General features: G+C 51.2%; 1 protein-coding gene across 5 annotated transcripts in view; it reads left to right on the plus strand.

Moving 5' to 3' along the window:
* TTC21A (tetratricopeptide repeat domain 21A) overlaps positions 1-12,394 on the plus strand; it is a 31,468-nt gene that overhangs the window by 2,933 nt on the left and 16,141 nt on the right. For all 5 annotated transcript variants that reach the window (XM_016124026.2, XM_016124028.2, XM_016124029.2 and 2 more), the window contains exons 4-11: positions 282-448; positions 1,774-1,896; positions 3,817-3,974; positions 5,518-5,602; positions 7,229-7,327; positions 8,301-8,493; positions 11,428-11,525; positions 11,695-11,895. In XM_016124026.2, the coding sequence (XP_015979512.2) occupies positions 282-448; positions 1,774-1,896; positions 3,817-3,974; positions 5,518-5,602; positions 7,229-7,327; positions 8,301-8,493; positions 11,428-11,525; positions 11,695-11,895 (1,124 nt within the window). The remainder of the gene's footprint in view (positions 1-281; positions 449-1,773; positions 1,897-3,816; positions 3,975-5,517; positions 5,603-7,228; positions 7,328-8,300; positions 8,494-11,427; positions 11,526-11,694; positions 11,896-12,394) is intronic.

Genomic DNA, 12,394 nt, shown 5'->3' on the forward strand with positions numbered 1-12,394 from the left:
GGCCTGAGGTGGGGGATTCAGATTTGGTCTGTCTACTTAGCAAACTGCTGGGCACAGAGGAGAAAAGATAAATCTCAGACAGCAAGCCCAAGTCCATGCCTGGGCAGAGCCCATGCCATCGCAGAGGCAGAGGCTGGTGTTGTTGATTTCCAGGCCCCAGGCTGGTGTGTGCTCAGCTCCACATCTCGGGGAGCCTCAGAGGCAGCCCTCAGTGCCCCCTATAGGGCCAGGCAGACCTTCTCACCTTCACTCATCCTCTGCCTTCTCTCTGGGATTCACAGACCAAGAGGCTATTCAGGAGCTGGAGAGCAGCCTGAAGGAGGTTCGCAAGGCGGCCAGCGGAACTGCCCTGTACTATGCCGGCCTCTTCCTCTGGCTTCTGGGCCGCCACGACAAGGCCAAGGAGTACATCGACCGCATGCTGAAAGTCTCCAGCAGCTCCAGAGAGGTACTCGCTTTGCGCATTTGGGGGCAAGAGCCGAAGAGAGCAGCGACCCAGCACATCATGGGAGGGTGTGGCCGTTACCCCCACAGAGGGCCCTTGGGGAGGGCTCAGCCAGACTCTGACAAGACCCTGGGTTTTGCGGGTGCCCCCACCACGTTGTCTCAGGGCTTAGCCCGGTACACGCTGGCATTTGCCCAGAGTCCAAGCTGCAGATAGCTGTTCTGTGACCTGCACTCTACAGTCCTAAAATCTTGATTTTATCATTAACATTTAGAAATCACAAGATTTTTACCTAAAAGTCCAGATTTCCTGGTTCTTTTGAAAAACTAGATGAACTGGCTTTGCTGGGCCTGCAGTTCCTCATGGCCGTGACCTGCTGGATAGCAGTGGTGGCTCCCACAATAGATCTCACATGTCACAGATCTCACGTGTAGTAATCTGCCCTAATGGCAGAATCTGAAACCTCAGTCCGAGCTGTGCATTCTCAGCAGGGGTGAGATCACCCTTCCCCCAAGGGGAGTACAAATTGGTTCTAGGAGGAGGGGTAAAAAAAATCTCCCTGTTTATGTGTAAAACATAGATATACGTATAACACATAGACAGTGTATCTGTGATGGCAACACTTTTTGAATGGGGAGGGAGCGATTAGGGAAGAACTGCCTAAAAAGGCTCCCTAGGGGAGCAATAATGGAAAATAGTTGAGAAACACTGGTCTGGGCCATGAGGGAAGCATCAGGGCAGGGTCTTCCTAGGCCCCCTTGGATCTCCCCTCCCCGGCCTGGCCCTCCCCATCCACCCGGAGAGGCTGGTGAAGGCTGGGTGAAGGCCAGGAGAGCCGGCAAGGCCCAGGGGCTCTGAGCTCGGAATGGCTGCTGCTCGCCCAGAGGGCATTCCGGCTTCCCATGCAGGCCGGCCCTGCCGGTCTAAGGAGTGAGGAGAGCAGCAGAGGCCCAGCCCTGGTGCCCCACGTTGGCCTCCTGAGCCCAGTAAACAGGTAGGAGAACTGTGGGGGTCACGGGAAGGGCCCGACCCCAGCCCGCAAGGTCAAAGACAGCCTCCTAGGCTGAGTTTTAAAGACTAGCAGTAGTTAATCAGGGGAAAGGATTTGGTCTGAGGGGCGGTGTGCTGGGAAGGCGGTCCAGGCAAAGGAACAATCATGCGAAGGCCTGGCAGCGAGAGAGAGCAGGGCCGCCCCGGGGCCTGCAAGCGGTCTACCTGGCAGGGCCTCAGGGTGTGCAGTGACAAAGGGTGACAGGAAGCCCGAGAAGCAGTCTGGCTCGAGGCTATGCAGAACCACGGGCTTCACCTCTCATCTGTTCCTATCCCAGGGCTATGTCCTGAGAGGCTGGGTGGACCTCACCTCGGACAAGCCCCACGCTGTGAAGAAATCCATCAAGTACCTGGAACAAGGAATTCAGGACACCAAGGATGTGCTGGGGCTGATGGGAAAGGTGGGCAGCGGGGAGGGGCGGGGAGGGGTCCCCGCCTGGGCCTTCGGAGCCAGAAACCCACCAGGTGACCTCAGGCCAGGCCCTCAGTGTCCAGGCCCGTCACCTGGTAGATGAGGAGCAGAGGCCCGGAGAGGGTCGCAGCAGCCCAGGGCCCACTGCGGTGCTCACCGCCTTCCCGCTCAGGCCACGGTTTGTCTCATTCCCCACGGGGCCTTCGGGGTGCGCCCCTCAGGGTCTGCCCGTCCTTAGCTCTCTCAGGCTTTCTGTCTGCCTGCCGGTTTCCCTTACCCGCCCTTTCCTCTACCGCTGTCTCTCACACGTCCCGTCCTCACCTGTTAAATTCCTTCAGTTGACCCGGAAGAGAAGGGAGATATGTTTTATGTTTTGTATTTTCTGATCTTAATTTAAATGAAGTTCCTTCTTTTCTTGTGTGACCCTCATCGAATCGATCTAAGACGAAAACTATCCTTTTATTCCCTTCTGTTTGTATCTTCCTTGTACAATGAATATGTGCTTGTTAAAAAAAAAACAAATCAAAACAAAACAAAAAAACCAGAAGTCTAAAAAAAAAAAAATCAAAAGGTGAATTCAAATGACATCCTGAGCCCTACCGCTCCATGATACCTCATGTTAACAGTTTAGGGCGATGCCTCCAGACGTTTTTTCTGTGCGTGGGTTCAGGGTGCGCCTCAGGCTGGTGTCCTGGGAAGCGGAAGCCATGAAGTTTCTTGTGCAGGAGCTCTGTCAGGGAGAGCCATGGGACCCACACCCAAGGGGAAATCGGAGGAAGCAGGACTATGCAGAGGGACAAGCCGAGTGGCACAGGCTCAGCTGTCACACGCAGCACAGGCCTTGGCAACTCTGCTTGGAATTGTGGTGGAGCTGGGATGGCCCTTCTCTGTCCCCCTCGCTGACAAGATGCTGAGCGTGGGCTGCCCCTTACAGAGGGGTGTGGCCTGGCACCAGACATGGGCAATCCCAAGAGGGAGGCTCCCCTGAGAGCTACCAGCTGCCAACTCTCCTGGTCTTGAAGGGGATCATACAGACCCACCTTAGAGTTGTTATTTAATACAGTTGTAATCGTAGGGCAATGTATCATTTAGCCTCTTTTTCTTCATACAAGATTTTGTCATCAGCGGATGTCATTTTGAATGTCTACAGGCAGCCAACCCCTTATCGTATAGACCTAAGTGATTTGCCAGCCTAATCTCCTGTCATTTGGATATTGAGTTGTTTCCAGTTGTACACTTAGAAAGAGTCCTGCGCTGAACACATTTATGAATAAATCTTTATTTAGAATACTCCTCCCCTTGTTTTTAATCAATCTCTTCATGCAGAAGTTACCGTAGGTCTAGCATAAGCCATCCTTTTAGGTTTTTCGGAGTCTAGCTTCAAATCTTTTAGGAGCATTGCTCTCCACCCCTCAGGCACCTGTGTCATGACTCACCCAGGAGAACCTGGTGGCTGGCACTGGCCTGCAGAGGCCGCCACTCCCGCCTGGTGGTACTTGACAGAGACAGAGCACCGCAGCCTTGGTGTAGAGGGGGTTGTCTGCAAACCCTAAATGACACCGAGTTACTGCCCTGGGCCCCGCTGAGCAGTGTTCAGTGATGAACTTCAGGAAAATAAATGGGAAATGAATGGGCCTTTTGCAGAATCGAAAGTGCCCAGCGACCCCAGCTCTCCATCGTGGAGGCGGGGTGCTCCTATGGCCTTGCCTTAGCCCAGGCCTGCTCAGGCCTCGGCTGCCTCCCCGGAGCCCCTGCCTTGCCGGTCCCAGAACCCAAGACTGCTGCAGACCTGGGCTGGTCACCCTGAGTGCCCAGGTGTCGGGCTCCGCTCCTGTCCTGCAGGAGACACTGACACCCCCAGCTCTCTCCGTGGGCACTGGCAGAGGCTCTTCTCTTTGGCTCTGGACAGGCAACGTACTACATGACGCAGCAGAACTACTCGGGGGCCCTGGAGGTGGTGAACCAGATCACCGTCGCCTTGGGGAGCTTCCTTCCGGCCTTGGTCCTGAAGATGAAGCTGTTCTTGGCTCGGCAGGACTGGGAGCAGGCAGTAGAAACAGGACACAGGTGAGGGGCGAGGGTCCACAGCGCTGCTCGTATCCCCACCTCGCAAGGTGGGGAGATGGGAGATATTGTGTATTTGATGGAACAAGACATAAACGTAATAATTGCCCCTGGAGGAGTTACGATACTGATAGGATCGTATGGGGATGGGGCGGGGAGGGAGGATTGATGTAAACCACCACCTACCTGCCGTGGCACAGAGCCAGCAGCTCCGGCCTATGATGGACAAATCAAGAAGTAGGCATACCAGGAGGTCTAAGCATACTACGTAAAGGAGAGATGGAGAGCTACCAAAGAAACTCAAAGCAGCAGGAGTCGGGGGGCTACAGAGGGTAAACGGAGAGCAGGACCAGGAACTACTGCATTATTTAATTTTTTTTTCAACTACAGGTATGATATGCTTCAATACCAACTTTAAAAAAATAACAGCTTTAGGGGAAAAGAGGTCATTGGTGACTGAGAGAAGACTTTTAGTCTGAGGCTGGGCTTGTCGGCAAGACAGTGGAGAGTTCGGGGGTCGTTGGGACTTGTGGAAGGAAGACATCAAGTATGGGGTGACCCGGAAGTGGTTTTACCTTGAATAGAAAGACAGACAGCTTCAGGGGCAGGGATGTTTGACGGAAGTTTTTAAGAATGAATGTTCTAGATAACCGAAGCGTATCTCCTTAAGTTCTAATGCCTTAACAACCTTAAATCAAATAATTCTGAAATGTATAATACTTATTTTCTCCCTGCAAAGAGTTAATGGACTATTAAGTCATTGCTATGAATTGCTACTAAATTGTGTGGTAATACATAGCACAGTTCTGAAGAAAAGAAAACAAACCTCTTCCTTCCCTGTAGAGGGGAAAATATGGAGTTTCCTTTAAAAAATATATAGAGAATATTGAAAAACTCCATAGTCTGATCAGAAACTGCATGTTTACATTGGCACACAGAAGAAGCCAAAGCGCCTTTCAATCGTGCGGTGACAAGCCCCTCTCTGCCCACCCCCCCACCCTGGTACCATGGTCATGTCTGCGTTGGTTGGGATACGAATAGGCTTCTGTCACAAAGACACCCCAAAACATGTGACTTAAATAAAAATAAAAGGTTATTCCTCTCTAAGGAAAACGTTTAAGTGGCAGTCCAGGGCTGGGGTGGCCCCTCAACTCTGTAAGGTCCCAGGCCCGTTCTGTCTGCCTGCTGACTTCTCGGATGCCATTCCTAGGATGCTGCTCACGTGGGCCACACTCTAGACAGCAGGAAGGAGGAAAGAAGAAATGGAAGGCACCACTGTGTATCACACTGGCGCTTTCACATACATCCTATTGGCCAAAACTTAATCACGTGGCCACACCTAAGCTAGGAAGTGAAGCTGGGAAATGCAGTCTTTATTGTGGGTAGCCATGCACCCCACCAGGTTGGGAATCCTTTTATTAAAAAAAAAAATGTGTGGGGGGGGGGTGGAGAATGGATATTAGAAGACAGTCAGAAGTTGCCCCCACACCATCCTAGCCTTGCCTATAAATACTCTCGATTAAAGTGGCTCATCTTCCTATTTCAGAATCCTAGAAAAAGATGAAAGCAATATTGATGCCTGTCAAATTCTAGCTGTGCATGAGCTTGCAAGAGAAGGAAACGTGACCACAGTAAGTTCTTTTGAGACTTAGAAGTTAAGCCTTGAAACAAGCGTAGCCAAGGAGGAACTCCTCAAAACACTTTCAGCCCCAAAGGCTCTGGAGGGTGCTCCCTGGATCTTAGCTCCTTCCGTGCCCTTTCCTCCATACTCCCTGCCAAGGAGGTCTGCTCTGGTTTGGTCTTTGTGCAGCACAGTTCTCAGGGCAGGCAGTGAGGTCAGCTCTGGTGCTGCCAAGTGTTCCCTGTGTGCACCTAGGCAGGTGTCTCCACCTGGATAAGCCCCAGGATCCTCATTTATAAAGTGGAGATAATTCCACCCACATCGTAAGGTTGTCGTAAGGTGACGGTGTGAGAACTTGGAACAGTGCCTGGTGCACTGTATAACTTGATCTGTGTTGACCAATAAGCATCATTGTTGCGTTTCAGATTTTAGGAAATGCCTTTTTTTTTTTTTTTTTTTAGGGAATGATTGGAATTGCTCAGATATAGACCAGGCAGTTCCTGGCCCCAAACTTGCACGTAAACCTGTAGTTTTCCAAAGAAATTCAAAATAGCCCTCAAATGCAGTCAGAAATACCTAGAATTCTGAATGAATACCTCAATGCACAGACAGGTTCTTACTCTCAAAAAGAGTTTGTGTTTTCAACCCAAACCTTGCCTTCTGAATATATACATTGACTCTGTGGAAAATGGGGCGAGTCAAGAGTCTCTGAGAGGTCATGGCAGGAAGAGGAAGCTTCTGGTTCCTTCTGTCATTATGGATTTTGTGGAGTGGGGTGAGGTGGAGGAGGCAGGCCTGTCCTCAGCTGCCTGTGACCCCAGGGCCCCGGGCAGGCTTTCCTGGGGCCGGGCCCAGCAGTTAGTTTCACGGTCAGGGTTAGCATGTAATGCCCCTCCAGTGCCCCCACTTCAAACCCTTGCCCCAGCCCAAGCTGCCCAGTTCTAATCTTGCTCACACTCTCTAAGTAGAGCGGGCCCACCCCCTGGGGGTTTCTCTCCTGGCACTTCTTTGCAGCTGGGAACTGAGAACTCCCTGCTCCTGGGGAGAGAGAGGGCAGAGGAATCAGTTGGAACAGACTTTGGAGTCAGGCAGTCACCTAGTTGGCCGGGTAACCTTGGGCACATTACCTAACCGTTCTGCCCCTTCAGCTGCTGGACTGGAAAATACAGACAGTAACACTGAATTGCAGGGCTGTTGGGAGGATTCACCGGAGTGACAGACAGGCGCCAGTGCGGTGGCTCCTGTCACAACCGAGCAGAGGCTCGGGGCCAGGGACCCGTCCAGACCATCTGCTCCCGGGCCAGCTCAGGTGGTCAGCTGCTGTCCTGGTGGGCCACAGGGCAGGCACAGTGACAGCTGGCTCCTGGCTCTGCCTGGGTGGGTCTGAAAGGGCAGCTTCTCTTCACGAATTCATGATCAAAGGGGCAGGCAGCATCAGCTCTTGGGCGAGCGATGTTCCTGGAAGCTTCGTCTGTGGGGCCATGATGCCTGGGCCCACCCAAGTCCAGTTAAACCTGAGTCTCTGGGGCTCATTCCCAGACGTGGGTATTCTTATGATATGCAGCCAGGGTTGAGAACCTTTGCTCAACTCCCAGTCGACATATTGCCTTTGGCTTTGTTTGTTTTGTCCCCACAGGCTGCTGAGCATGTTAGAAATCTGATTAAGGCACTGGAGACAAGAGAGCCCCAAAATCCAAGCCTCCATCTTAATAAAATTCTTGTGGTTAGCAGACTGGTAAGAAGGCTCTTTCCTGGTTTCTGCACTAATGCCTCTCACTGTGTTCCATAGGGAGGGCCTATGGCCCCCTAGAAGCTCCTCAGGTACACTGCTCCTCCCCTCTCTTGCTCAAACTTGGCCTCTTAGGCTGGTGGCCCACACCCTGTGGCCTCTGCCTGCCTTTGGCCAACACTGGTATCATGTGGACTCTGTATCCTTGGCTCAGGTGCCCCTCAGAGGTGTTGAGATCAGGGAGCTGAGGTCTGGCAGTGCCTGCAGAATGGGAGGAGACTTATTTGGGGAAAGAGGGTGGTATTACTGCTGTTGGGCAACAGTCACCCCAACTCTGGCCTTGGGTGCCCTGCTTCCATAGTCTTTCTGTGGAAGTGACCTTGGAAAGCTGGCCCGCCTAGGCCTCTCTGATGTCGGGCAAGGTGCAAACAGACTAGGCTGCCAAACAGTCTGTCTCTGTCAGATCCTTCAGCCCCAAAGCAAGACTTACTAGGACTTGCCATAAGAACAAGGGCAGCTCTGGGGCCTCAGAGACCAGAACTATGGGATCGAAAACCCCTGGGATACCACCCCTCCCTCCGTGTCTCTGTCTGATTCTCTCTGCCTCATTCGCCAGACATGGCAGGGAACGTGGCTGCTCACACACAGCCTTTAAGGCCACTTCTCAACAATGGGACCCAAAGAGCTTCTCTTACCCAGCTTCAATTTTTGAAAAACTTCTTGGTGATTCATTGGACCAATTACTATGGCCAGACAGGGTATGGGGCCTTTGGAAGGCCCTGTGCCTAGAGACAGTTTCCACAGATTCTTTGGGAACTGGATAGCTAGCTACACAGAGCCAGCTGCCTGGACATAGGGTACCTCTTTGGCTCTCCAGAGCCCTCCCAGGCCTCTCAAAGTGACCCCCAATTCTGACGTGGCCTTGCTCAGACAGGCTGGGCTGACTGATCTCCCCACCCCGTGTGTCTGTTCCTTGCAGTGCGGAAGGCACCAGGTGATTCTGAGGCTAGTGTGTAGCTTCATCGAGCGTACCTTCATAGCCACACCTTTCTACGCCCACATGGCCACAGAGCTGGGCCATCTCTTCGTCCTGCAGGACCAAGTGAAGGAGGCATCTCTGTGGTACTCGGAGGCCATGAAACTGGACGAGAGCAATGTGGCTGCCTTGACAGGTCTGTGCAGGCTGGGCAGGGCAGGGTGTGGGAGGACGGGTGTTGGGAGCCAAGTTGGGTAGCCTCCATGAGTCCAAAAGAGAGGTATGGGAATGCATTCTTCCCAGAGGGTGTGTGAGTTTGGGGGTACCCTATATGACAGGGTGCCTTTCCATGAATCTAAAAGCATAGATGTAAGAGACACAGGAATTCTCAAAAGTGTGTTCAAAGCCACTCTGATCTACATCAGACCTCTGCTTCTATACCTTGACCCCCTGCAAGACTGACAGCCTGTCTCTTATGCTTGGTCAGCCCTGCTGCCTCTCAAGCCCCACAAGGTCAGTGTTGGAGACAGTCCTAGCCCCAGCATACCCCACCCTTAAAGCCTCTAGCCTCACCTCTGCGGACCCCCCTCACCCTCCCCCGCAGTTGAAAGGCCAGCAGAGCCAGTACGTTTGAGAGTTTTACTTCCCTGTCTGTTCTGATACTCCCGTTCCCCTTTATATAAATGTCAGATGAATTTTCCAGAGCCCAGTTTTCATATGATACATTTTAAAAAGGCCTCCAGTCCATGGTCTCTGGTGAATTTTGAACCAGCAGCGTTCAGTTTGGGTTGAGAAAACCGTATGCTTCCTGCCCTGGCTCTGAGACCCTGTGTCCTTGAGGGGTAAGTCACATCTCTCTACACACCAGTTCCTCATCAGTGCAGCAGAATTGTCAGAACGGCCCGTCTTAGTTTCCGGTGCAGCGTGTCAGTCTGACTCCTCAGTCCATGCCTCTCCCTCCATCCCCAGATCCCAGGAAAATAATGGAAGGTGCTTTAAAAAGATAATGCAGCCCTGGAAAGAGGGAAAGTTGCCCCCTGTGGACCAGAAACTTTGAGAACTTCACATTTCTAGAAGATGTAAAGCAGATAACATCAAATATATGAAAACTCCAGGCCGGCCTGGAAACCCATGAGCCAGCATGGACAGAGATGAGTTAGGTGGATACCGAGTAGACCGGCTTTCCCCCGGAGAGCTCCAGGAAACACGAAAATTAAAAACACAAGCTTGGGGTCACCAGAGGCTGAGAATAAAAACATGCCATGGGGTAGTCAGCGAGATAACGGGAGGATGGTCGACGATCAGAAATGGAATCGAGGAGGCTCTGGAGGGAGCACAGCACTGCGATGACCTCCCAGCATCACAGGGACATCAGGACAAAAAGACTTGGCTGCTCAGCATATAGTCAAAACCCCCTAAAACGTTCCTCCACCAGCTGAGCCCTTCCCCACTTCCTCATTCAAGGGAGAGCCCCAGCCGGTCAGCCAGAAGGGAAGTGCATTGGACTGACTCCATCCCACACACTCCAGCCCCGGCTGAGCCCACCCTGCGTCCCAGAGAGTCACCACCATCTTATCTGGCCTGTCTGAGAAAGTCAGTAACCTTAACAATTTGGGAAATCTGCCCAGTCGCTATTTCTCATTAGTCTAGTCCATTTGTAAATCTGCTAGCAGTTTGAAAGAGGGGCCGAGTAGAACATGCAAAGCCATGGCCCTCTGAGGAGCAGAGTTACGTCTGGATACAGAAGAGATTTTCCCCACAAAAACAGATCTAGAGTTGGCTGGCTTCAGAGCCTGTTACGTCAATGAGTAAAGAACATGCTACTATGAAAAAAAAAAAATACAGAGAACAAGAAAGAGTTGTTGAAAATTAAAAATATGATTGGAAAGTAAAAAATTACATAGATGAGCCAAAGAGTGGGCTGGATATAATGGAAAACCAAGATGGCGATTAGGAAGGCAGTCAGTAATAAATACACCAGGATGGCCAAGAAATATCTGTAAAAGAACAGTGAGAACAGAAAGGATTTATCCTCCCAGATACAAAATACATCACCAAACAATAGTAGCTAAGTCAGCTTGAGACCAACACTGGAATAAACAAATAGATAAAATGGGACAGAAACAGGTCTTATGATAAAGATGATATTTCAAACCAATAGCATTTCAAGGTCTCATGGTTGGATACCTGGTCATCCAACGAGGAAAAACTAAAGGTGAATCCCCCATCTCACCACACTCAAAAATAAATTCCAGATGAATTAAGTGTTTAAACATAAAAATTAAATTGGACTTGGGTTCCCTGGGGAGGGGGTGGTTCGAAGTATGATAGCAAACTCAGAAGCTGTAAAGGAAAATATTTTTACTGATTTAACTATGTAAAAATTTTTAACTAATGGATGACAAAAGACACTGTAAAAATAGTTAAAAGGTAGCAAACTAATAGAAAATGTCCACTACAGAGGGTTAATAATCATACTATATGAAGGGAAAAAAATCACCCCAAAAGAAAAAACTGGCAAAAGCTATGAACAAGAAATTCACAGTAGAAAAAAGAAAAGGCCATTAATATATGAAAAGATATTCATCCTCCCTAATAATCAAAAGAATGTGAATTAAAACAAGTTACTATTCACTATTTAGACTGGCAAAGAGTAAAGCATATATGCGGGGTTTTCGGGGAGGACACTTTCAAATTGCTGACAGTAATATTAATGAAAATTTCTTCGGAGGACAAGTTGGACTTCTCTCAATATTTTAGATATGCATGTCCTTTGACCCATCGACTCTACTTCAGGAATTGGAACAGACAAAAATATGTGTACATATTAATAACATATAAATGCTTAGAAAGATGTTTGGAGGAATATACCCCAAATTATTAATGGTGGTTATCTCTGGAGAGAAATATGGTTCAAGCCAGACCATGAGCTATGGAGATTTTTTCTGTATTGCCTTAGGATTTGAATTCTTTACCGTGAGCATGCGTCACTCCTAAGTTTACGAAGGTGTTGGGAAAGGTCCTTGCCTGACACCCGTCCCTCCACTGTCCCACTCATGCTCGGTGGCCTGCTGGTCTGCTGTCTCTGCCTGGGAGCTGGAGGCTCACCCTTGCTCTGTTCCATTTCCAGGGGTCATCTGGTGCCAGATCTTAGAGGGCCGCCTGGAGGAGGCCGAGCACCAGCTGGAATTCCTGAAGGAGGTGCAGCAGTCCCTGGGGAAATCTGAGGTCAGAGCTCTCTGGGGGCGCGGGTTGCTCCAGAAGTGTGTCCCCCGACCCTCCTCCCACGCCCAGTCTTCAGTAGAGAGCAGCCAAGATGGCCCAGACTTCTGCTTTGCCCTCGTCTGCCGACCGAGCCCAGCTGGCCCTGGTTCCAGACTTGCGCCTGCCTCCACAGGTGCTGATTTTCCTCCAAGCCCTCCTGGCGTCCAGGAAGCACAGGGGGGAGCAGGAGGCCACGGCGCTGCTGAAGGAGGCTGCGGAGCTGCACTTCTCCAGCATGCAGGGGCTCCCCCTGGGCTCTGAGTACTTTGAAAAGCTGGACCCTCTCTTCTTGGTCTGCATCGCCAGGGAGTACTTGTTCTTCTGCCCCAGGCAGGTTAGAGCAGGGCGCAAGGCGCACCTTCATAGGGGGTCTGGGCGGTGGGGGGGCGGGGGCAGGGGTGGACGGGAGCGGGGCTGGAGTACAGGTTCGGACAGAGGCAAACATCTGCCCCGGCTGGTCACCAGTCTGCTCTGAGCCCCCGGTGGTTGGGGGAACCCAGTGCTTTTCAAACTTGGCACGTGTAGCGCACACAGATCACCTGGGCATCGTTCCAGTGCAGGTACTGACTTCTTTGAAGCCCTGCATCCCAAACAAACCCGCAGAAAATGCCACTGCTGCTGGTCTAGGGACCTCACGTGAGGGGCCCGGCACTGGCCTATGCCCCTGCCTTTGTCCTAAAGAAGTCTTCTGAGAAATATGTTAGTCTTTACTCGTCGGTCCTGCTTTCCCAGCCAGTCGAGATTCCTTATGGCCAAGGATCACATCTTACACGCCTAATGTACCCTCGTGCCTTGTAATGAGTCACTCCGCAAATATTTATTGAGTGCGCTAC

This window comes from Rousettus aegyptiacus, unplaced genomic scaffold (genome assembly GCF_014176215.1).
Source record: "Rousettus aegyptiacus isolate mRouAeg1 unplaced genomic scaffold, mRouAeg1.p scaffold_m13_p_4, whole genome shotgun sequence".
Classification (NCBI taxonomy): Eukaryota; Metazoa; Chordata; class Mammalia; order Chiroptera; family Pteropodidae; genus Rousettus; species Rousettus aegyptiacus.